Source organism: Panulirus ornatus, chromosome 36 (genome assembly GCF_036320965.1).
Source record: "Panulirus ornatus isolate Po-2019 chromosome 36, ASM3632096v1, whole genome shotgun sequence".
NCBI lineage: Eukaryota > Metazoa > Arthropoda > Malacostraca > Decapoda > Palinuridae > Panulirus > Panulirus ornatus.
The window spans coordinates 15,597,139-15,622,684 of NC_092259.1; the positions used below are offsets into that span (position 1 = coordinate 15,597,139).

A 25,546-nucleotide genomic window follows, 5' to 3' on the forward strand; every position below is an offset into this window, starting at 1 on the left:
ATGTTCCCTCAAGGGATCAGTCCTTTGTTCTTAGCGCTAACCTGCTAACATGGGAAATGGCGGATAGTATAAAAAAAACATTTATCTGTCATACTTTGTCGCTGTCTCCCGCATCAGCAAAATAGCGCAAGGAAACAGACGAAAGAATGGCCCAACCCACCCACATACACATGTATATGTGATATCAAAGTGATAAGAGATGGAAAGCAAAAAGGTGTTTTTCACGAATGTACTGGAAAAGTTGAGGTCCAGATAAACTTTTGGTCTGTCAAGGCTTTATTATGGCGGATGACCAACTACCTACCCTCATGTATCCAAGATATGGTTGTACTTTGTGAAATGAGGACAATTGAGAAACATCATAAGCCAATATTCCAGTTTCATGATACAAGAAGTGGACCAGGCAGTATGATACAGTGGTTAAATTGATGAAAACTAATATTGACGTTTGTGTAAATATATTATACATTTCCCATTTCCATAGCCAGAGGTTGAATGATTATGTGACATTCATTTTCATTTCATTTCAAGCTAGAAGTTTCAGTTTTCTAAATTTTTTCCTACATTTTTCATATGTATATATATATATATATATATATATATATATATATATATATAGACGGTTATTAGGTACAGTAGGGTTGAGGGTCAAGTCAATTGGGAGGTAAGTTTGAATGGAGAAAAACTGGAGGAAGTGAAGTGTTTTAGATATCTGGGAGTGGATCTGGCAGCGGATGGAACCATGGAAGCGGAAGTGGATCATAGGGTGGGGGAGGGGGCGAAAATTCTGGGGGCCTTGAAGAATGTGTGGAAGTCGAGAACATTATCTCGGAAAGCAAAAATGGGTATGTTTGAAGGAATAGTGGTTCCAACAATGTTGTATGGTTGCGAGGCGTGGGCTATGGATAGAGTTGTGCGCAGGAGGATGGATGTGCTGGAAATGAGATGTTTGAGGACAATGTGTGGTGTGAGGTGGTTTGATCGAGTGAGTAACGTAAGGGTAAGAGAGATGTGTGGAAATAAAAAGAGCGTGGTTGAGAGAGCAGAAGAGGGTGTTTTGAAGTGGTCTGGGCACATGGAGAGGATGAGTGAGGAAAGATTGACCAAGAGGATATATGTGTCAGAGGTGGAGGGAACAAGGAGAAGAGGGAGACCAAATTGGAGGTGGAAAGATGGAGTGAAAAAGATTTTGTGTGATCGGGGCCTGAACATGCAGGAGGGTGAAAGGAGGGCAAGGAACAGAGTGAATTGGAGCGATGTGGCATACCGGGGCTGACGTGCTGTCAGTGGACTGAATCAAGGCATGTGAAGCGTCTGGGGTAAACCATGGAAAGCTGTGTAGGTATATATATTTGCGTGTGTGGACGTATGTATATATATGTGTATGGGGGGGGGTTGGGCCATTTCTTTCGTCTGTTTCCTTGCGCTACCTCGCAAACGCGGGAGACAGCGACAAAGTATAAAAAAAAAAAAAAAATATATATATATAGAGGATGGTAGAGGATGTGTGGATCAGGTGTTTGCTTTGAAGAATGTATGTGAGAAATACTTAGAAAAGCAAATGGATTTGTATGTAGCATTTATGGATCTGGAGAAGGCATATGATAGAGTTGATAGAGATGCTCTGTGGAAGGTATTAAGAATATATGGTGTGGGAGGAAAGTTGTTAGAAGCAGTGAAAAGTTTTTATCGAGGATGTAAGGCATGTGTACGTGTAGGAAGAGAGGAAAGTGATTGGTTCTCAGTGAATGTAGGTTTGCGGCAGGGGTGTGTGATGTCTCCATGGTTGTTTAATTTGTTTATGGATGGGGTTGTTAGGGAGGTGAATGCAAGAGTTTTGGAAAGAGGGGCAAGTATGAAGTCTGTTGGGGATGAGAGAGCTTGGGAAGTGAGTCAGTGGTTGTTCGCTGATGATACAGCGCTGGTGGCTGATTCATGTGAGAAACTGCAGAAGCTGGTGACTGAGTTTCGTAAAGTGTGTGAAAGAAGAAAGTTAAGAGTAAATGTGAATAAGAGCAAGGTTATTAGGTACAGTAGGGTTGAGGGTCAAGTCAATTGGGAGGTGAGTTTGAATGGAGAAAAACTGGAGGAAGTGAAGTGTTTTAGATATCTGGGAGTGGATCTGGCAGCGGATGGAACCATGGAAGCGGAAGTGGATCATAGGGTGGGGGAGGGGGCGAAAATTCTGGGGGCCTTGAAGAATGTGTGGAAGTCGAGAACATTATCTCGGAAAGCAAAAATGAGTATGTTTGAAGGAATAGTGGTTCCAACAATGTTGTATGGTTGCGAGGCGTGGGCTATGGATAGAGTTGTGCGCAGGAGGATGGATGTGCTGGAAATGAGATGTTTGAGGACAATGTGTGGTGTGAGGTGGTTTGATCGAGTAAGTAACGTAAGGGTAAGAGAGATGTGTGGAAATAAAAAGAGCGTGGTTGAGAGAGCAGAAGAGGGTGTTTTGAAATGGTTTGGGCACATGGAGAGAATGAGTGAGGAAAGATTGACCAAGAAGATATATGTGTCGGAGGTGGAGGGAACGAGGAGAAGAGGGAGACCAAATTGGAGGTGGAAAGATGGAGTGAAAAAGATTTTGTGTGATCGGGGCCTGAACATGCAGGAGGGTGAAAGGAGGGCAAGGAATAGAGTGAATTGGAGCGATGTGGTATACCGGGGTTGACGTGCTGTCAGTGGATTGAATCGGGGCATGTGAAGCGTCTGGGGTAAACCATGGAAAGCTGTGTAGGTATGTATATTTTGCGTGTGTGGATGTATGTATATACATGTGTATGGGGATCTGTTGGGCCATTTCTTTCGTCTGTTTCCTTGCGCTACCTCGCAAACGCGGGAGACAGGGACAAAGCAAAAAAAAAAAAAAAAAATATATATATATATATATATATATATATATATATATATATATGTGTGTGTGTGTGTGTCTGTGTGTATATGTATGTATATATGTGTGTGTGTATATATATATATATATATATATATATATTTTTTTTTTGTCTCCCGCATTTGCGAGGTAGCGCAAGGAAACAGACGAAGGAAATGGCACAACCCATCCCCATACACATGCCTTGATTCAATCCACTGACAGCACGTCAACCCCGGTATACCACATCGCTCCAATTCACTCTATTCTTTGCACTCCTTTCACCCTCCTGCATGTTCAGGCCCCGATCACACAAAATCTTTTTCACTCCATCTTTCCACCTCCAATTTGGTCTCCCTCTTCTCCTCGTTCCCTCCACCTCCGACACATATATCCTCTTGGTCAATCTTTCCTCACTCATTCTCTCCATGTGACCAAACCATTTCAAAATACCCTCTTCTGCTCTCTCAACCACGCTCTTTTTATTTCCACACATCTCTCTTACCCTTACATTACTTACTCGATCAAACCACCTCACACCACACATTGTCCTCAAACATCTCATTTCCAGCACATCCATCCTCCTGCGCACAACTCTATCCATAGTCCGCGCCTCGCAACCATACAACATTGTTGGAACCACTATTCCTTCAAACATACCCATTTTTGCCCTCCGAGATAATGTTCTCGACTTCCACACATTCTTCAAGGCTCCCAGAATTTTCGCCCCCTCCCCCACCCTATGATCCACTTCGGCTTCCATGGTTCCATCCGCTGCCAGATCCACTCCCAGATATCTAAAACACTTCACTTCCTCCAGTTTTTCTCCATTCAAACTCATCTCCCAATTGGATTGACCCTCAACCCTACTGTACCTAATAACCTTGCTCTTATTCACATTTACTCTTAACTTTCTTCTTTCACACACTTTACCAAACTCAGTCACCAGCTTCTGCAGTTTCTCACATGAATCAGCCACCAGCGCTGTATCATCAGCGAACAACAACTGACTCACTTCCCAAGCTCTCTCATCCCCAACAGACTTCATACATATATATATATATATATATATATATATACACACATATATATATATATACCATATATACATATATATATATATATATATATATATATATATATATATATATATATATATATATATTTTTTTTTTTTCTCTGTCGCTGTCTCCCGCGTTTGCGAGGTAGCGCAAGGAAACAGACGAAAGAAATGGCCCAACCCACCCCCATACACATGTATATACATACGTCCACACACGCAAATATACATACCTACACAGCTTTCCATGGTTTACCCCCGACGCTTCACATGCCCTGATTCAATCCACTGACAGCACGTCAACCCCGGTATACCACATTGCTCCAATTCACTCTATTCCTTGCCCTCCTTTCACCCTCCTGCATGTTCAGGCCCCGATCACACAAAATCTTCTTCACTCCATCTTTCCACCTCCAATTTGGTCTCCCTCTTCTCCTCGTTCCCTCCACCTCCGACACATATATCCTCTTGGTCAATCTTTCCTCACTTATTCTCTCCATGTGCCCAAACCATTTCAAAACACCCTCTTCTGCTCTCTCAACCACGCTCTTTTTATTTCCACACATCTCTCTTACCCTTACATTACTTACTCGATCAAACCACCTCACACCACACAGTGTCCTCAAACATCTCATTTCCAGCACATCCATCCTCCTGCGCACCACTCTATCCATAGCCCACGCCTCGCAACCATACAACATTGTTGGAACCACTATTCCTTCAAACATACCCATTTTTGCTTTCCGAGATAATGTTCTCGACTTCCACACATTCTTCAAGGCTCCCAGAATTTTCGCCCCCTCCCCCACCCTATGATCCACTTCCGCTTCCATGGTTCCATCCGCTGCCAGATCCACTCCCAGATATCTAAAACACTTCACTTCCTCCAGTTTTTCTCCATTCAAACTCACCTCCCAATTGACTTGACCCTCAAACCTACTGTACCTAATAACCTTGCTCTTATTCACATTTACTCTTAAAGTTCTTCTTTCACACACTTTACCAAACTCAGTCACCAGCTTCTGCAGTTTCTCACATGAATCAGCCACCAGCGCTGTACCATCAGCGAACAACAACTGACTCACTTCCCAAGCTCTCTCATCCCCAACAGACTTCATACTTGCCCCTCGTTCCAAAACTCTTGCATTCACCTCCCTAACAACCCCATCCATAAACAAATTAAACAACCATGGAGACATCACACACCCCTGCCGCAAACCTACATTCACTGAGAACCAATCACTTTCCTCTCTTCCTACACGTACACATGCCTTACATCCTCGATAAAAACTTTTCACTGCTTCTAACAACTTGCCTCCCACACCATATATTCTTAATACCTTCCACAGAGCATCTCTATCAACTCTATCATATGCCTTCTCCAGATCCATAAATGCTACATACAAATCCATTTGCTTTTCTAAGTATTTCTCACATACATTCTTCAAAGCAAACACCTGATCCACACATCCTCTACCACTTCTGAAACCACACTGCTCTTCCCCAATCTGATGCTCTGTACATGCCTTCACCCTCTCAATCAATACCCTCCCATACAATTTACCAGGAATACTCAACAAACTTATACCTCTGTAATTTGAGCACTCACTCTTATCCCCTTTGCCTTTGTACAATGGCACTATGCACGCATTCCGCCAATCCTCAGGCACCTCACCATGAGTCATACATACATTAAATAACCTTACCAACCAGTCAACAATACAGTCACCCCCTTTTTTAATAAATTCCACTGCAATACCCTCCAAACCTGCTGCCTTGCCGGCTTTCATCTTCCGCAAAGCTTTTACTACCTCTTCTCTGTTTACCAAATCATTTTTCCTAACCCTCTCACTTTGTAATCCACCTCGACCAAAACACCCTATATCTGCCACTCTATCATCAAACACATTCAACAAACCTTCAAAATACTCACTCCATCTCCTTCTCACAACACCACTACTTGTTATCACCTCCCCATTTGCGCCCTTCACTGAAGTTCCCATTTGCTCCCTTGTCTTACGCACTTTATTTACCTCCTTCCAGAACATCTTTTTATTCTCCCTAAAATTTAATGATACTCTCTCACCCCAACTCTCATTTGCCCTTTTTTTCACCTCTTGCACCTTTCTCTTGACCTCCTGTCTCTTTCTTTTATACATCTCCCACTCAATTGCATTTTTTCCCTGCAAAAATCGTCCAAATGCCTCTCTTCTCTTTCACTAATACTCTTACTTCTTCATCCCACCACTCACTACCTTTTCTAATCAACCCATCTCCCACTCTTCTCATGCCACAAGCATCTTTTGCGCAATCCATCACTGATTCCCTAATTACATCCCATTCCTCCCCCACTCCCCTTACTTCCATTGTTCTCACCTTTTTCCATTCTGTACTCAGTCTCTCCTGGTACTTCCTTACACAAGTCTCCTTCCCAAGCTCACTTCCTCTCACCACCCTCTTCACCCCAACATTCACTCTTCTTTTCTGAAAACCCATACAAATCTTCACCTTAGCCTCCACAAGATAATGATCAGACATCCCTCCAGTTGCACCTCTCAGCACATTAACATCCAAAAGTCTCTCTTTCGCGCGCCTGTCAATTAACACGTAATCCAATAACGCTCTCTGGCCATCTCTCCTACTTACATAGGTATACTTATGTATATCCCACTTTTTAAACCAGATATTCCCAATCACCAGTCCTTTTTCAGCACATAAATCTACAAGCTCTTCACCATTTCCATTTACAACACTGAACATCCCATGTATACCAATTATTCCCTCAACTGCCACATTACTCACCTTTGCATTCAAATCACCCAGCACTATAACCCAGTCTCGTGCATCAAAACCACTAACACACTCATTCAGCTGCTCCCAAAACACTTGCCTCTCATGATCTTTCTTCTCATGCCCAGGTGCACATGCACCAATAATCACCCATCTCTCTCCATCAACTTTCAGTTTTACCCATATTAATCGAAAATTTACTTTCTTACATTCTATCACATACTCCCTGGGGATACGGGTGAAAGTATCCTTCCCACGCATTCCTCACGTGTCGTAGAAGGCGACTAGAGGGGACGGGAGCAGGGGGGGGCCAGAAATCCTCCCCTCCTAGTATTTTAACTTTCAAAAAATGGGAAACAGAAGGAGTCACGTGGGGAGTGCTCTTCCTCCTCGTAGACTCAGATTGGGGTGTCTAAATGTGTGTGGATGTAACCAAGATGTGAAAAAAGGAGAGATAGGTAGTATGTTTGAGGAAAGGAACCTGGATGTTTTGGCTCTGAGTGAAACGAAGCTCAAGGGTAAAGGGGAAGAGTGGTTTGGGAATGTCTGGGGAGTAAAGTCAGGGGTTAGTGAGAGGACAAGAGCAAGGGAAGGAGTAGCAGTACTCCTGAAACAGGAGTTGTGGGAGTATGTGATAGAATGTAAGAAAGTAAATTCTCGATTAATATGGGTAAAACTGAAAGTTGATGGAGAGAGAAGGGTGATTATTGGTGCCTATGCACCTGAGCATGAGAAGAAAGATCATGAGAGGCAAGTGTTTTGGGAGCAGCTGAATGAGTGTGTTAGTGGTTTTGATGCACAAGACCGGGTTATAGTGATGGGTGATTTGAATGCAAAGGTGAGTAATGTGGTGGTTAAGGGAATAATTGGTATACATGGGGTGTTCAGTGTTGTAAATGGAAATGGTGAAGAGCTTGTAGATTTATGTGCTGAAAAAGGACTGGTGATTGGGAATACCTGGTTTAAAAAGCGAGATATAAATAAGTATACGTATGTAAGTAGGAGAGATGGCCATAGAGCATTATTGGATTACGTGTTAATTGACAGGCGCACAAAAGAGAGACGTTTGGATGTTAATGTGCTGAGAGGTGCAACTGGAGGGATGTCTGATCATTATCTTGTGGAGGCGAAGGTGAAGATTTGTATGGGTTTTCAGAAAAGAAGAGTGAATGTTGGGGTGAAGAGGGTGGTGAGAGTAAGTGAGCTTGGGAAGGAGACTTGTGTGAGGAAGTACCAGGAGACACTGAGTACAGAATGGAAAAAGGTGAGAACAATGGAAGTAAAGGGAGTGGGGGAGGAATGGGATGTATTTAGAGAATCAGTGATGGATTGCACAAAAGATGCTTGTGGCATGCGAAGCGTGGCAGGTGGGTTGATTAGAAAGGGTAGTGAGTGGTGGGATGAAGAAGTAACATTATTAGTGAAAGAGAAGAGAGAGGCATTTCGACAATTTTTGCAGGGAAAAAATGCAATTGAGCGGGAGATGTATAAAAGAAAGAGACAGGAGGTCAAGAGAAAGGTGCAAGAGGTGAAAAAGAGGGCAAATTAGAGTTGGGGTGAGAGAGTATCATTAAATTTTAGAGAGAATAAAAAGATGTTCTGGAAGGAGGTAAATAAAGTGCGTAAGACAAGGGAGCAAATGGGAACTTCAGTGAAGGGCGCTAATGGGGAGGTGATAACAAGTAGTGGTGATGTGAGAAGGAGATGGAGTGAGTATTTTGAAGGTTTGCTGAATGTGTTTGATGATAGAGTGGCAGATATAAGGTGTTTTGGTCGAGGTGGTGTGCAAAGTGAGAGGGTTAGGGAAAATGATTTGGTAAACAGAGAAGAGGTAGTAAAAGCTTTACGGAAGATGAAAGCTGGCAAGGCAGCAGGTTTGGATGGTATTGCAGTGGAATCTATTAAAAAAGGGGGTGACTGTATTGTTGACTGGTTGGTAAGGTTATTCAATGTATGTATGACTCATGGTGAGGTGCTTGATGATTGGCGGAATGCGTGCATAGCACCATTGTACAAAGGCAAAGGGGATAAGAGTGAGTGCTCAAAATACAGAGGTATAAGTTTGTTGAGTATTCCGGGGAAATTATATGGGAGGGTATTGATTGAGAGGGTGAAGGCATGTACAGAGCATCAGATTGGGGAAGAGCAGTGTGGTTTCAGAAGTGGTAGGGGATATGTGGATCAGGTGTTTGTTTTGAAGAATGTATGCGAGAAATACTTAGAAAAGCAAATGGATTTGTATGTAGCATTTATGGATCTGGAGAAGGCATATGACAGAGTTGATAGAGATGCTCTGTGGAAGGTAGTAAGAATATATGGTGTGGGAGGCAAGTTGTTAGAAGCAGTGAAAAGTTTTTATCAAGGATGTAAGGCATGTGTACGTGTAGGAAGAGAGGAAAGTGATTGGTTCTCAGTGAATGTAGGTTTGCGGCAGGGGTGTGTGATGTCTCCATGGTTGTTTAATTTGTTTATGGATGGGGTTGTTAGGGAGGTGAATGCAAGAGTTTTGGAAAGAGGGGCAAGTATGAAGTCTGTTGTGGATGAGAGAGCTTGGGAAGTGAGTCAGTTGTTGTTCGCTGATGATACAGCGCTGGTGGCTGATTCATGTGAGAAACTGCAGAAGCTGGTGACTGAGTTTGGTAAAGTGTGTGAAAGAAGAAAGTTAAGAGTAAATGTGAATAAGAGCAAGGTTATTAGGTACAGTAGGGTTGAGGGTCAAGTCAATTGGGAGGTAAGTTTGAATGGAGAAAAACTGGAGGAAGTAAAGTGTTTTAGATATCTGGGAGTGGATCTGGCAGCGGATGGAACCATGGAAGCGGAAGTGAATCATAGGGTGGGGGAGGTGGCGAAAATCCTGGGAGCCTTGAAGAATGTGTGGAAGTCGAGAACATTATCTCGGAAAGCAAAAATGGGTATGTTTGAAGGAATAATGGTTCCAACAATGTTGTATGGTTGCGAGGCGTGGGCTATGGATAGAGTTGTGCGCAGGAGGATGGATGTGCTGGAAATGAGATGTTTGAGGACAATGTGTGGTGTGAGGTGGTTTGATCGAGTGAGTAACGTAAGGGTAAGAGAGATGTGTGGAAATAAAAAGAGCGAGTTGAGAGAGCAGAAGAGGGTGTTTTGAAGTGGTTTGGGCACATGGAGAGAATGAGTGAGGAAAGATTGACCAAGAGGATATATGTGTCGGAGGTGGAGGGAACGAGGAGAAGAGGGAGACCAAATTGGAGGTGGAAAGATGGAGTGAAAAAGATTTTGTGTGATCGGGGCCTGAACATGCAGGAGGGTGAAAGGAGGGCAAGGAATAGAGTGAATTGGAGCGATGTGGTATACCGGGGTTGACGTGCTGTCAGTGGATTGAATCAAGGCATGTGAAGCGTCTGGGGTAAACCATGGAAAGCTGTGTAGGTATGTATATTTGCGTGTGTGGACGTATGTATATACATGTGTATGGGGGGGGTTGGGCCATTTCTTTCGTCTGTTTCCTTGCGCTACCTCGCAAACGCGGGAGACAGCGACAAAGTATAAAAAAAAAAAAAAAAATATATATATATATATATATATATATATATATATTCTTTTCTTTCTTTTAAACTATTCGCCATTTCCCGCATTAGCGAGGTAGTGTTAAGAACAGAGGACTGGACCTTTTTTGGAATATATATATATATATATATATATATATATATATATATATATATATATATATATATATATATATATATATATATATATATATATATTTTTTTTTTTTTTTCTTGCTTTTTCGATGTCTCCCGCATTTGTGAGGTAGCGCAAGGAAACAGACGAAAGAAATGGCCCAACCCACCCCCATACACATGTATATACATACGTCCTCATACGCAAATATACATTCCTACACAGCTTTCCATGGTTTACCCCAGACACTTCACTTGCCCTAATTCAATCCACTGACAGCACGTCAACCCCGGTATACCACATCGATCCAATTCACTCTATTCCTTGCCCTCCTTTCACCCTCCTGCATGTTCACGCCCCGATCACACAAAATCTTTTTCACTCCATCTTTCCACCTCCAATTTGGTCTTCCACTTCTCGTTCCCTCCACCTCTGACACATATATCCTCTTGGTCAATCTTTCCTCACTCATTCTCTCCATGTGCCCAAACCATTTCAAAACACCCTCTTCTGCTCTCTCAACCACGCTCTTTTTATTTCCACACATCTCTCTTACCCTTACGTTACTTACTCGATCAAACCACCTCACACCACACATTGTCCTCAAACATCTCATTTCTAGCACATCCATCCTCCTGCGCACAACTCTATTCATAGCCCACGCCTCGCAACCATACAACATTGATGGAACCACTATTCCTTCAAACATACCCATTTTTGCTTTCCGAGATAATGTTCTCGACTTCCACACATTCTTCAAGGCTCTCAGGATTTTCGCCCCCTCCCCCACCCTATGATCCACTTCTGCTTCCATGGTTCCATCCGCTGCCAGATCCACTCCCAGATATCTAAAAGACTTTACTTCCTCCAGTTTTTCTCCATTCAAACTTACCTCCCAATTGACTTGACCCTCAACCCTACTGTACCTAATAACCTTGCTCTTATTCACATTTACTCTTAACTTTCTTCTTTCACACACTTTACCAAACTCAGTCACCAGCTTCTGCAGTTTCTCACATGAATCAGCCACCAGCGCTGTATCATCAGCGAACAACAACTGACTCGCTTCCCAAGCTCTCTCATCCCCAACAGACTTCATACTTGCCCCTCTTTCCAAAACTGTTGCATTCACCTCCCCAACAACCCCATCCATAAACAAATTAAACAACCATGGAGACATCACACACCCCTGCCGCAAACCTACATTCACTGAGAACCAATCACTTTCCTCTCTTCCTACACGTACACATGACTTACATCCTCGATAAAAACTTTTCACTGCTTCTAACAACTTGCCTCCCACACCATATATTCTTACTACCTTCCACAGAGCATCTCTATCATATGCCTTCTCCAGATCCATAAATGCTACATACAAATCCATTTGCTTTTCTAAGTATTTCTCACATACATTCTTCAAAGCGAACACCTGATCAACAGGTGTGAGAAATACTTAGAAAAGCAAATGCATTTGTATGTAGCATTTATGGATCTGGAGAAGGCATATGATAGAGTTGATAGAGATGCTCTGTGGAAGGTATTAAGAATATATGGTGTGGGAGGCAAGTTGTTAGAAGCAGTGAAAAGTTTTTATCAAGGATGTAAGGCATGTGTACGTGTAGGAAGAGAGGAAAGTGATTGGTTCTCAGTGAATGTAGGTTTGCGGCTGGTGTGTGTGATGTCTCTATGGTTGTTTAATTTGTTTATGGATGGGGTTGTTAGGGAGGTGAATGCAACAGTTTTGGAAAGAGGGGCAAGTATGAAGTGTGTTGTGGATGAGAGAGCTTGGGAAGTGAGTCAGTTGTTGTTCGCTGATGATACAGCGCTGGTGGCTGATTCATGTGAGAAACTGCAGAAGCTGGTGACTGAGTTTGGTAAAGTGTGTGAAAGAAGAAAGTTAATAGTAAATGTGAATAAGAGCAAGGTTATTAGGTACAGTAGGGTTGAGGGTCAAGTCAATTGGGAGGTAAGTTTGAATGGAGAAAAACTGGAGGAAGTAAAGTGTTTTAGATATCTGGGAGTGGATCTGGCAGCAGATGGAACCATGGAAGCGGAAGTGGATCATAGGGTGGGGGAGGGGGCGAAAATCCTGGGAGCCTTGAAGAATATGTGGAAGTCGAGAACATTATCTCGGAAAGCAAAAATGGGTATGTTTGAAGGAATAGTGGTTCCAACAATTTTGTATGGTTGCGAGGCGTGGGCTATGGATAGAGTTGTGCGCAGGAGGGTGGATGTGCTGGAAATGAGATGTTTGAGGACAATGTGTGGTGTGAGGTGGTTTGATTGAGTAAGTAACGTAAGGGTAAGAGAGATGTGTGGAAATAAAAAGAGCATGGTTGAGAGAGCAAAAGAGGGTGTTTTGAAATGGTGTGGGCACATGGAGAGAATGAGTGAGGAAAGATTGACCAAGAGGATATATGTGTCAGAGGTGGAGGGAACGAGAAGTGGAAGACCAAATTGGAGGTGGAAAGATGGAGTGAAAAAGATTTTGTGTGATCGTGGCGTGAACATGCAGGAGGGTGAAAGGAGGGCAAGGAATAGAGTGAATTGGATCGATGTGGTATACCGGGGTTGACGTGCTGTCAGTGGATTGAATCAGGGCATGTGAAGCGTCTGGGGTAAACCATGGAAAGCTGTGTAGGTATGTATATTTGCGTGTGTGGATGTGTATGTATATACATGTGTATGGGGGTGGGTTGGGCCATTTCGTTCGTCCGTTTCCTTGTGCTACCTCGCAAACGTGGGAGACAGCGGAAAAAAAAAAAAAAAAAAAAAAAAAAAAATATATATATATATATATATATATATATATATATATATATATATATATATATATATATATATATATATATCTTTCTTTTTCTTTCAAACTATTTGCCATTTCCCGCATTAGCGAGGTAGTGTTAAAAACAGAGGACTGGGCCTTTGAGGGAATACCCTCACCTGGCCCAATTCTCTGTTCATTCTTTTGGAAAATTAAAAAAAAAGAGAGGGGAGGATTTCCAGCCCCCCGCTCCCTCCCCTTTTAGTCGCCTTCTACGACACGCAGGGAATACGTGGGAAGTATTCTTTCTCCCCTATCCCCGGGGATATATGTATTCCCTGTGTGTCGTAGAAGGTGACTAAAAGGGGAGGGAGCGGGGGGCTGGAAATCCTCCCCTCATTATCTTTTTTAATTTTCCAAAAGAAGGAACAGAGAAGGGGGCCAGGTAAGGATATTCCCTCAAAGGCCCAGTTCTCTGTTCTTAGCATTACCTCACTAACGCAGGAAATGGCGAATAGTTTGAAAGAAAAGAAAGAAAGAATACTTCCCACGTATTCCCTGCGTGTCGTAGAAGGCGACTAAAAGGGGAGGGAGCGGGGGGCTGGAAATCCTCCCCTCTCATTATTATTTTTTTTTAATTTTCCAAAAGAAGGAACAGAGAAGAGGGCCAGGTGAGGATATTCCCTCAAAGGCCCAGTTCTCTGTTCTTAACGCTACCTCGCTAATGCGGGAAATGGCGAATAGTTTGAAAGCAAGAAAGATGTATAAGTTGAAATGCATAGGTACGTAATGTGCATGTGTGGGCACTTATGTATATACATGTGTATGTGGGTGAGTTAGGCCACTCTTTCATCTGTTTCATTGCGCTACCTCACCAACGTGGGAGACAGCGACAAAGTATAATAAATAATATATAAAGCTGTGGTTTCGGTGCATTACACATGACAGCTAGAGACTGAGTGTAAACGAATGTGGCCTTTGTTGTCTTTTCCTAGTGCTACCTCGTGCACATTTCATGGGTGGCAACAGGAATGGCTGAGGGCAGCATGTATGAATATATACATGTGTATATATGTATATGTCTGTGTATGTATATGTATGAATACATTGAAATGTATAGGTATGTATATGTGCATGTGTGGGCATTTATGTATATACATGTGTATGTGGGTGGGTTGGGCCATTCTTTAGTTTGTTTCCTTGCACTACCTTGCTAATGCGGGAGACAGCAACAAAGTATAATAATAATACACATTGAAATGTATGGGTATGTATAGGTGCATGTGTGGGTGTGTATGTATATACATGTGTATTTGGGTGGGTTGGGCCATTCTTTCGTCTGTTTCCTTGCGCAACCTTGCCAACGCGGGAGACAGCGACAAAGTATAATGAAAAAAAATATAAAATACATAAAAATAAAAAAACTAGGAAAAATACTTCAAAACCCATAGAAAACGCTTATTCATGCTAAATCTAAGATTAAGTAAGATTCTCTAAAAGTTTTGCAGCTTTTTTGCTTGATGATCATTTGAATTTCTATTAAAAGCTGTACTGTTTTGAAATCCTTGTAACCAAACCAATACTATGAACTTAATTTTAATTTACCAGATAATTATTATGGTGGGAACTGAAAGGTTAGTTTGATATTTAGCTATATCTATTAAACTATCAAGCATACCTACCGGTATAATACTTATATACAAACTCAGAATTGGTGATTAGTAAACTCAAAATGTAAAAAAAAGAAAAAATTTAAAATGATATAATAATGACATTATGACAATGAGTCTTTTTAGAGTCTATGAGTCACAATCTTGCATTATGTGCTAGTTGGCCTTCAGGAAGACAAACTTCTTAAAGTAAGGCCCAGCTCACGGTCTTGATCTCTTAGGCCTCAGGATGACCTTGCAGAGAGAGAAAAGCCATTCCACAGTGGCAGAGGACAGAATGGGCATGTTGTACCTCAGGAAGAGGTTGGTGAAGATCTCCCCCATGAAGTCGGAGTTGGCCATGCCCTCCTTCCCATCAGTGTCCATCCAGGTGTTGACAAGTTTCTTGTCCTTCTGCTTGACAACATTACCTGAGCCAGCCACAGGTGACATGGCCTCTAACAATTTTCTTGGTTGGGTGGCATTTTTGGCACTATTTTCAAAACACAGTACCTTGTTGTTGTCCTTGTCCTGACATATGAGCTTGAAGCAGTGCTCCAGGTGGGGCCAGGGGTCTTGGAAAGGCTCCTGATCCTGGCTGGTGGCTACCTGGCTGTCAGATGGCTGAGAAGTCTCTGCCAAACACTAAGATTCAGAAGTGCCTGAGACAGAGGCAGTCTCAATGTCTTGGTGTTCCATGGACTATGGTCTGCTGTGGTCTTGTACAGTTGTAAGTCAACGTGCTGATACCAGACCGTAAGAGAGAAGTCAGAGAAGTGAATGCTGTTGAGTTGACGATGATACTGAGCAGCCTTACCGGCGACCACCGATACGGCTAAATCCACAGTGCATGACAAGGTCTGTCCTTTTAAGGACAATCTGTCCTATTTCAGATCTGGTTCTATTTATTTTGAGAAAAAAGAACACCATATATCTGTCCTTTATATAGCATTTTATTTAGGTTTATTCACACTAATTACAAAGTTCATGAATCTTAATAGATTCTTTCCCTGCCAGATAACAGGCAACTGTCAACCACTAAGATCCATGGACACATTCACTGCTGCTGCTTACCTTGCACTGTATCTATTAGGTACAGAAACAGTACAGGGGTGGGAAGGAAGGGAAGCCTGGGGGAATAAGAAGTGGGGTCCAAAAGGGTGAGCTATTACAAACATAAAATGTAAGGCGAAGATTAATCTGTTTTCAATATTTGTTCGTATTATCTTAACCCTGGGGATAGGGGAGAAAGAATACTTCCCAAGCATTCCCCACGTGTCGCAGAAGGCGACTAAAGGGGACAGGAGTGGGGGCTAGAAACCTTCCCCTCCTTGTATTTAAACTTTCTAAAAGTGGAAACAGAAGGAGTCAAGCAAGGAGTGCTCATCCTCCTCGAAGGCTCAGATTGGGGTGTCTAAATGTGTGTGGATGTAACCAAGATGAGAAAAAAGGAGAGATAGGTAGTATGTTTGAGGAAAGGAACCTGGATGTTTTGCCTCTGAGTGAAACGAAGCTAAAGGGTAAAGGGGAAGAGTGGTTTGGGAATGTCTTGGGAGTAAAGCCAAGGGTTGGTGAGAGGACAAGTTAAGGAAGGAGTAGCACTATTCCTAAAGCAGGAGTTGTGGAAGTATGTGATAGAGTGCATGAAAGTAAACTCTAGATTGATATGGGTAAAACTGAAAGTGGATGGAGAGAGATGGGTGGTTATTGGTGCCTATGCACTTGGTCATGAGAAGAAAGATCATGAGAGGCAAGCGTTTTGGGAGCAGCTGAGTGAGTGTGTTAGCACCTTTGATGCACGAGACCAAGTTATAGTGATGGGTGATTCAAATGCAAAGGTGAGTAATGTGGCAATTGAGGAAATAATTGGTGTACATGGGGTGTTCAGTGTTGTAAATGGAAAAGGTGAAGAGCTTGGAGATTTTTGTGCTGAAAAAGGACTGGTAACTGGGAATAACTGGTTTAAAAAGATATATACATAGGTATACTGCAGAAGCTGGTGACTGAGTTTGGTAAAGTGTGTGAAAGAAGAAAGTTAAGAGTAAATGTGAATAAGAGCAAGGTTATTAGGTACTGTAGGGTTGAGGGTCAAGTCAATTGGGAGGTAAGTTTGAATGGAGAAAAACTGGAGGAAGTAAAGTCTTTTAGATATCTGGGAGTGGATCTGGCAGCGGATGGAACCATGGAAGCAGAAGTGGATCATAGGGTGGGGGAGGGGGCGAAAATCCTGAGAGCCTTGAAGAATGTGTGGAAGTCGAGAACATTATCTCGGAAAGCAAAAATGGGTATGTTTGAAGGAATAGTGGTTCCATCAATGTTGTATGGTTGCGAGGCGTGGGCTATGGATAGAGTTGTGCGCAGGAGGATGGATGTGCTGGAAATGAGATGTTTGAGGACAATGTGTGGTGTGAGGTGGTTTGATCGAGTAAGCAACGTAAGGGTAAGAGAGATGTGTGGGAATAAAAAGAGCGTGGTTGAGAGAGCAGAAGAGGGTGTTTTGAAATGGTTTGGGCACATGGAGAGAATGAGTGGGGAAAGATTGACCAAGAGGATATATGTGTCGGAGGTGGAGGGAACAAGGAGAAGTGGGAGACCAAATTGGAGGTGGAAAGATGGAGTGAAAAAGATTTTGTGTGATCGGGGCGTGAACATGCAGGAGGGTGAAAGGAGGGCAAGGAATAGAGTGAATTGGATCGATGTGGTATACCGGGGTTGACGTGCTGTCAGTGGATTGAATCAGGGCATGTGAAGCGTCTGGGGTAAACCATGGAAAGCTGTGTAGGTATGTATATTTGCGTGTGTGGACGTGTATGTATATACATGTGTATGGGGTGGGTTGGGCCATTTCTTTCGTCTGTTTCCTTGCGCTACCTCGCAAATGCAGGAGACAGTAAAAAAAAAAGAAAAAAAAATACATAGGTATACAAATGTAAGTAGGAGAGATGGCCAAAGAGCGTTATTGGATTACGTGTCAATTGATAGGTCCGTGAAAGTGAGACTTTTGGATATTAATGTGGTGAGAAGGGCAACTGGAGAACTGTCTGATCATAATCTTGTGAAGGTGAAGATTTGTAGAGGTTTTCAGAAAAGAAGAGAGAATGTTGGGGAGAAGAGAGTGGTGAGAGTAAAAGTGCTTGGGAAGGAGACTTGCGTGAGGAAGTACCAGGAGAGATTGAGTGCAGAATGGAAAAAGGTGAGAGCAAAGGACATAAGGGGAGTGGAGGAAGAATGGGATGTATTTAGGGAAACAGTGATGGCTCATGCAAAAGATGCCTGTGGCATGAGAATGGTGGGAGGTGGGCAGATTAGAAAGGGTAGTGAGTGGTGGGATGAAGAAGTAAGATTGTTAGTGAAAGAGAAGAGAGAGGCATTTAGACAATTTTTGCAGGGAAATAGTGCAAATGACTGGGAGATGTACAAAAGAAAGAGGCAGGAGGTAAAGAGAAAGGTGCAAGAGGTTAAAAAGAGGGCAAATGAGAGTTGGGGTAAGAGAGTATCTTTAAATTTTAGGGAGAATAAAAAGATGTTTTGGAAGGAGGTAAATAAAGTGCTAAGACAAGAGAACAAATGGGAACATCAGTGAAGAGGGTTAATGGGGAGGTAATAACAAGTAGTGGTGAAGTGAAAAGGAGACAGAGTGAGTATTTTGAAGGTTTGTTGAATGTGTTTGATGACTTTAGCAGATATAGGGTGTTTTGGTCGAGGTGGTGTGCAAAGTGAGAGGGTCAGGGAGAATGGTTTGGTAAACAGAGAAGAGTTAGTGAAAGCTTTGTGGAAGATGAAAGCCAGCAAGGCTGGCCCGTTTGGATGGTATTGCTGTGGAATTTATTAAAATAGGGGGTGACCATGTTGTTGACTGGTTGGTGAGGATATTCAATGTACGTATGGTTCATGGTTAAGTGCCTGAGGATTGGCAGAATGCATGCACAGTGCCACTGTACAAAGGCAAAGCGGATATAGGTGAGTGTTCAAATTACAGAGGTATAAGTTTGCTGAGTATTCCTGGGAAATTATATGGGAGGGTATTGATTAAGAGAGCAAAGGCATGTACAGAGCATCAGATTGGGGAAGAGCACTGTGGTTTCAGAAGTGTTAGAGGATGTGTGGATCAGATGTTTGCTTTGAAGAATTTATGTGAGAAATACTTAGAAAAACAGATGGCTTTGGACGTAGCATTTATGGATCTGGAGAATGCATATGATAGAGCTGACAGAGATGCTCTGTGGAAGGTATTAAGAATATATGGTGTGGGAGGTAAGTTGATATAAGCAGTGAAAAGTTTTCATCGAGGATGTAAGGCATGTGTATGAGTAGGAAGAGGGGAAAGTGATTGGTTCCCAGTGAATGTTGGTTTGCGGCAGGGGTGCGTGATGTCTCCATGGTTGTTAAATCTGTTTATGGATGGGGTGGTTAGGGTGGTGAATGCAGGAGTTTTCGAGAGAGGGGGCAAGTATGCAGTCTGTTGTGGATGAGAGGGCCTGGGAAGTGAGTCAGTTGTTGTTCGCTGATGATACAGCGCTGGTGGCTAATTCGGGTGAGAAACGGCAGAAGTTGGTGACTGAGTTTGATAAATTGTTTGAAAGAAGAAAGCTGAGAGTAAATGAGTATTTTGAAGGTTTATTGAATGTGTTTGATGATAGAAGCAGATATAGGGTGTTTTGGTCGAAGTGGTGTGCAAAGTGAGAGGGTCGGGGAGAATGGTTTGGTGAACAGAGAAGAGGTAGTGAAAGCTTTGCGGAAGATGAAAGCCAGCAAGGCTGGTGGGTTTGGATGGTATTGCTGTGGAATTTATTAAAATAGGGGGTGACTGTGTTACTAAGTTTAGTAGGGATAAGAGACAAGTTAATTGGGAGGTAAGTTTGAATGGAGAATAACTGGAGGAAGTGAAGAGTTTTAGATATCTGGGAGTGGATTTAGTAGCGGATGGAACCATGGAAGCGGAAGTGAGTCAAAGGGTGGAGGAGAGGGCGTAAGATCTGGGAGCATTGAAAAATGTATGGAAGGCAAGAACATTATCTCGAAGAGCAAAATTGGGTATGTTTGAAGGAACAGTGGTTCCAACAATGTTATATGGTTGCGAGGCATGGGCTGTAGACAGGGTTGTGCGGAGGAGGATGGATGTGTTGGAAATGAAATGTTTGAGGACAACATGTGGTGTGAGGTGATCTGATTGAGTAAGTAATGAAAAGGTATGAGAGATGTGTGGTAATAAAAAGAGTGTGGTTGAGAGAGCAGAAGAGGGTGTACTGAAATGGTGTGGTCACATGGAGAAAATGAGAGAGGAAAGATTGACAAAGATATATGTGTCAGAAGTGGAGGGAACGAGAAGTGGAAGACTAAAGTGGAGGTGGAGGGATGGCGTGAAAAAGATTTTGAGCGATTGGGGCCTGAACATATAGGAGGGTGAAAGGCATGCAAGGAATGGAGTGAACTGGAACGATGTGGTATACCGGGGTGGACATGCTGTCAATGGATTGAACCAGGGCATGTGAAGCGTCTGGGTCAACCATGGAAAGTTTTCTGGGGCCAGGATGTCGAAAGGGAGCTGTGGTTTCAGTGCATAACACATGACAGCTAGAGACTGAGTGCGAACGAATGTGGCCTTTGTTTTATTTTCCTAGCACATCCTCGTGCGTGTGCTGGGGGTGGGGATTTCACGAATGGCAGGGTGGCAATGGGAATGGATGAAGGTAGCAAGTATGATTATGTACATGTGTACACATGTATATGTCTGTGTATGTAAATGTATGTATACGTTGAAATGTAGAGGTATGTATATGTGCGTGTGTGGGCATTTATAAATATACATGTGTATATGGGTGGGTTGGGCCATTCTTTCGTATGTTTCCTTGTGCTACCTCACTAACACGGGAGACAGCAACAAAGTATAACAAAAAAGAATAACAAAAGCAAATACTTGAATTCCAGAGCTACAAGTTAGTTAAATATATCTGGTAAGATGTATGGGAGAGGGTGGTGGCATGCTCATCACATCTGACTGCAATGAGCAATGTGAATTCAAGAGGTAAAGGATGTGTGGACCAGGTGTTTGCTTGGAAGACTTTGTATGATAAACATTTATGGATTTGGAAAAAGTATATCAAAGGATTGACAGAGATGCCTTGTGTAAAGGTGCAACAAATGTAGGAAGTAAATCAAAAGTTATCAAATCCATCGAAAAGTTTTCAGTTGGACAACAGAGTAAGTGTGCATGTAGGAAGGAAGGAGTGTGAGTGGTTCTCAAAGAAGCTGGGTTGGTATCAAGGATGAGTGTTTGATCTGTTCATGGACAATGTTGTAAAGGAGAGGAACTCAAAGGTCTTAAGGCAAGGGGCAGGTCTTAAACATACTGGGGATGTGGGAACATGAATGGTGAATCAGCTGCTGTTTACAGATGACATAGCTCTCATGCCAGACTCAAAGAGAGAAACCCCAGAAGCTGGTGACAAAGTTCGTAAAGGTATGAAAAGAGTGGGTTGGAGGTGAATGTGAACAAAAGTACTGAGATGCAAACAGAAAATGAGAAAGGATGCTATGAGAGAGGCTTTAGATACCTGGGAGTGGACTTGACAGCAGATGGAGCCATGGAGGCTCAAGTGAGTCATAAGGTGAATGAGAGGTCTGAAGTCGTGTGTGCACAGATAAGTGTGTGGAAGGAAAGGTCAATGTCTGTCAGAGCAAATGTGGGTATGTTTGACGGTACAGTAGTCCTGACAGTGTTGCAGGGATGTGAAGCATGGGTCCTAAATGCAAAAGAACAAAAGGAAGTGGAAACATTGGAAAGGAAACGCTTGAGAATCAATGAGGTGTGAGGTGGTATGATCAAGTAAAGAATCATGGCATAAGAATGAGATCTGGTAGTAAGTGCAGTACAAGGTGCAGGAGACATTGAAATGGTATGAACCTGTAGAGAAGAGCAAAGAAAAACTGACAAAGATGTACATGTTAGAAGCAGAGTTAGAAAGGAGGAGAAGACAAAAGGGGTGGAAAGATGGATTGAAAGAGGGTTTGGAGTAAGGGTGGTCTCAATGTTCAGAGTGGCTTGGATCAATGCGATATATGTAAGGTGACGTGCTCTAAATGGGCCAAATCAGGGCATATGAAGCAGTCAAGATAAACATGCTATGCTCTGTTTTGGTGCACTATAATGTATACAATTGTGCTTAAAAAGAACTAAATAAGAAAATCAAAACATAAGAAAAAAGTATGAGTAACATTTCATTCTCACCTTCTTTGCTTGTGACAGCTGCTTTAACATGCTGGTTATTAGGTGAACTTTTAAACAAAGGTGGTACACTATAAGCAGACATTGTGGCAGTGTTACTCCAATTTTCCTTTTCTCCAACTGTGTCTCTTGTGTCTACAGTACTTTTCCCTGAGTGTACTATCTCCTTCATCATATCCATCTTAGAGTTTCCCGTTTCCTTTGCATTTGTCACAACAGGACTAACACTGGTAGGATGCTGGGCTTTGGTATCTGTGGCAGTGCTTCCCTCATCAGTTTCTGCTCCATCTGTCCCTTTTAAAACACTAACCATGTTCTTTCTTGCATCCTGTGCTTTTTCTAAAGCTTCACCTATTGTGATTCTAGAGTTTGATGTGGCACGAGATGTAGTTATACCCTTCTTTCGAGAATGAGACTTTTTAGAGGGAAAAGCCAACATAGATAACCCTTTCTTCATATTATCACTTAACTGGAAAGGAAGCTTAGATACTGGACTGTTAACTGCAGAAGCAATTGTTTGTCTCGTATCATACTTTGCATCAATATTATTATCAATGTCAGATTCTTTAGTATCTTTGGGTTGCGAAGAATCACTATCTACATCACAGACACTTTGAATGAGGTTATCAAGTAAAGCTTCAGCTGAGGCTAAACGATTTTCATCTACTGATAAGCTGGAGGGATCAAAATCTATTTTGGCCTTTGCAACATATGAGCCATCTTGACTTGTTTCCTCTGAGCTTGGCTCCAATAGATTCATAATAGTTCCTGGGTCATCACTCTCCATTGTCTGTTGCTCATAGCTGACTTCATCCAAAATCTGAAAGATATGAAAAAATACATCTATAATGACTATGTCAACTTCTATATATCTAGAATTCTCTTGATGAAAAACTGTAAACTGTATTGTTTCTTAGGAAAAGACAGTGCCAACAGTTAAGGTTTGAAATGATAAAGCCTATTTCAGGTGACATATCAATACAGCTCTGTAAAGTTGAAATCAATTCTGAAATAAGACGAAAATTAAATTTGCCTTTAAACAAAATTGCTTTCTAAAGTTTTAAAACTGGATCTCTATATACAAACAAAAGCAAACACTCCAGAAACAAAGAAAAATAGAGCTCAGAATGAAAAATAAGAGGCAATGTCAGAGATAAACAAGAACCAAGAAATGGTGACAAGACCCTCATGTTGCTTCCCTCTCTCTCTGTTCAGGTATTATTTCAGCCACCACTCTCATGAGCTGTGTACATGTGTCCCAACCCCCATGAGCTTGATATGTAGCACAAATACAGCTGCAGCTTCCTACAACTTCTACATAGATAACAGCTTCAAAACAAATATCTATGCCTTAGAAAGTACAAAATGGAAGCCTGTGGTCCAGTATACAAAGCTATGTATACATACAGTCTCATGGCAATAATTCAAAGACTGGAAAAGTCAAAACAAATCAGCAGGATGACCTTGGATAATCATAACACTTAATAGACATTTGGACACCGATACTGTTAACAAAATACTGAAAAAGCTATGCAAGGAAAAAGATATCCATCCAAAATATTGCCACTAGGTGAAACTATTAAAGACTAGATGGAAGGGGATGATACTGTTATGTTGAATAAAATATGTCAAAATGCAAAGATTATCAAAACTTTGACTGAAATGTGAGAAAAGATACCCGTAAGCTTTGAACCGAGAACAATAAAAAGATATTGTAGCAGCAATGTTTTAAAGGTAAAGCACGAAATAATGAGTAAGAAAAGGGAATCAAAAGTCTTACAACAATAGGGAACAATCTTATGCCAGCAAATATTTGTAAGACTTATAAAACAGGAGACAAAAGATACAGCTCAGTGTTGTTCTTTACAGTTGCAAATTCCTCTAAATCAAGGATATACAGAACATTGGAAGAGGAAGTAAGATATAAACAAGAGGGAATTGCACTGCTTAATGTCCTGGCACAAGAAAAATAAATAAACTCATCAGTTTGCAAAAAATACTTAAGCATTAATATTCCCTTTTGCTGATATGGGAAACTGATGCGGTTTCTTGTGGGGTGGAGTAGCACCAGGAATGGATGAAGGCAAGCAAGTATGAGTATGTACATGTGTATATATATGTATATGTTTGTGAAAGTATATATGTTATTCATTTAATACACTTACTTGCCGTCTCCCGCGTTAGCGAGGTAGCACAAGGAAACAAACGAAGAATGGCTCTAGCCACCCACATACACATGTACATACATAAACGCCCACACATACACATATATACATATACAATTCAACGTACACATACACAGACATATAAATATAATGTTGAAAAAATTTGTAAAATATAAGTTTATGAACGCTCATTGTATGTTTTGGACAATCACATGTTTACCAAATGGCAACCTAGCTTCGTCTCTTTGATGTACATCAACAGACTGATATTTCTCTCTTGTGTCTCCCCTGATGATGTGATCATTACACGAAAGTGCACTTGGGAACTTATCGTGTTTCATTTTCCCCATGGACTCATAGGAATATCCTGATCAAGCACAAAATTGTGATCCTTTCCAATATGCACATGTACATATTCATACTTGCTGCCTCCATCCATTCCTGTTGCCACCCAGTCACACATGAAATAACATGGCCCTCCCCCTCCAGCAAGGTAGCACCAGGAAAGAACAAAAAAAGCCACATTCGTTCACAGTCTCTAGCTGTCATGTACAATGCATTGAAACCACAGCTCCCTTTCCACATCCAGGCTCCATAGACCTTTCTATGGTGTACCCCAAATGCTTCACATGCCCTCGTTCAGTCCACTGACAGCAAATCAGCCCCGGTATACCACATCGTTCCAATTCATTCTATTCCTTGCACACCTTTCACCCTCCTGCATGTTCAGGCCCCAATCGCTCAAAATCTTTTTCACTCCATCCTTCCACCTCCAATTTGGTCTCCCGTCTCTCCTTCTTCCCTCCACCTCTGATATATATCCTCTTTGTCAATCTTTACTCACTCATTCTCTCCATGTGTCCAAAACATTTCAACATACCCTTTTCTGCTCTCTCAACCAAACTCTTTTTATTACCACACATCTCTCTTACCCTTTCATAACCTACTCGATCAAATCACCTCACACCACATATTGTCCTCAAACATTTCATTTCCAACACATCCACCCTCCTCCGCACAACCCTATCTATAGCCCATGCCTCACAACCATGTAACACTGTTGGAACCACTAATCCTTCAAACATACCCATTTTTGTTCTACAAAATAATGTTCTCACCTTCTACACATTCTTCAATGTTCCCAGAACCTTCATCCCCTCCCCAACCATGTGACTCACTTCTGCTTCCATCCGCTGCTAAGCCCACTCCCAAATCTCTAAGACACTTCACTTCCTCCAGTTTTTCTCCATTCAAACTTACCTCCCAGTTAACTTGTCTCTCAACCCTACTGAACCTAATAACCTTACTCTTATTCACATCTACTCTCAACTTTCTTCTCTCACACACTTTACCAAACTCAGT

General features: G+C 42.0%; 1 protein-coding gene across 5 annotated transcripts in view; it reads right to left on the bottom strand.

Annotated features, from left to right (window-relative positions):
- LOC139760407 (uncharacterized) overlaps window positions 1–25,546 on the bottom strand; it is a 114,617-nt gene that overhangs the window by 13,920 nt on the left and 75,151 nt on the right. For all 5 annotated transcript variants that reach the window (XR_011715333.1, XM_071683576.1, XM_071683577.1 and 2 more), the window contains one exon: window positions 22,023–22,839. Coding sequence is in view for 4 of the 5 variants with exons in the window: in XM_071683576.1 (XP_071539677.1) it covers window positions 22,023–22,839 (817 nt within the window). In the remaining variant the exon portion in view is untranslated. The remainder of the gene's footprint in view (window positions 1–22,022; window positions 22,840–25,546) is intronic.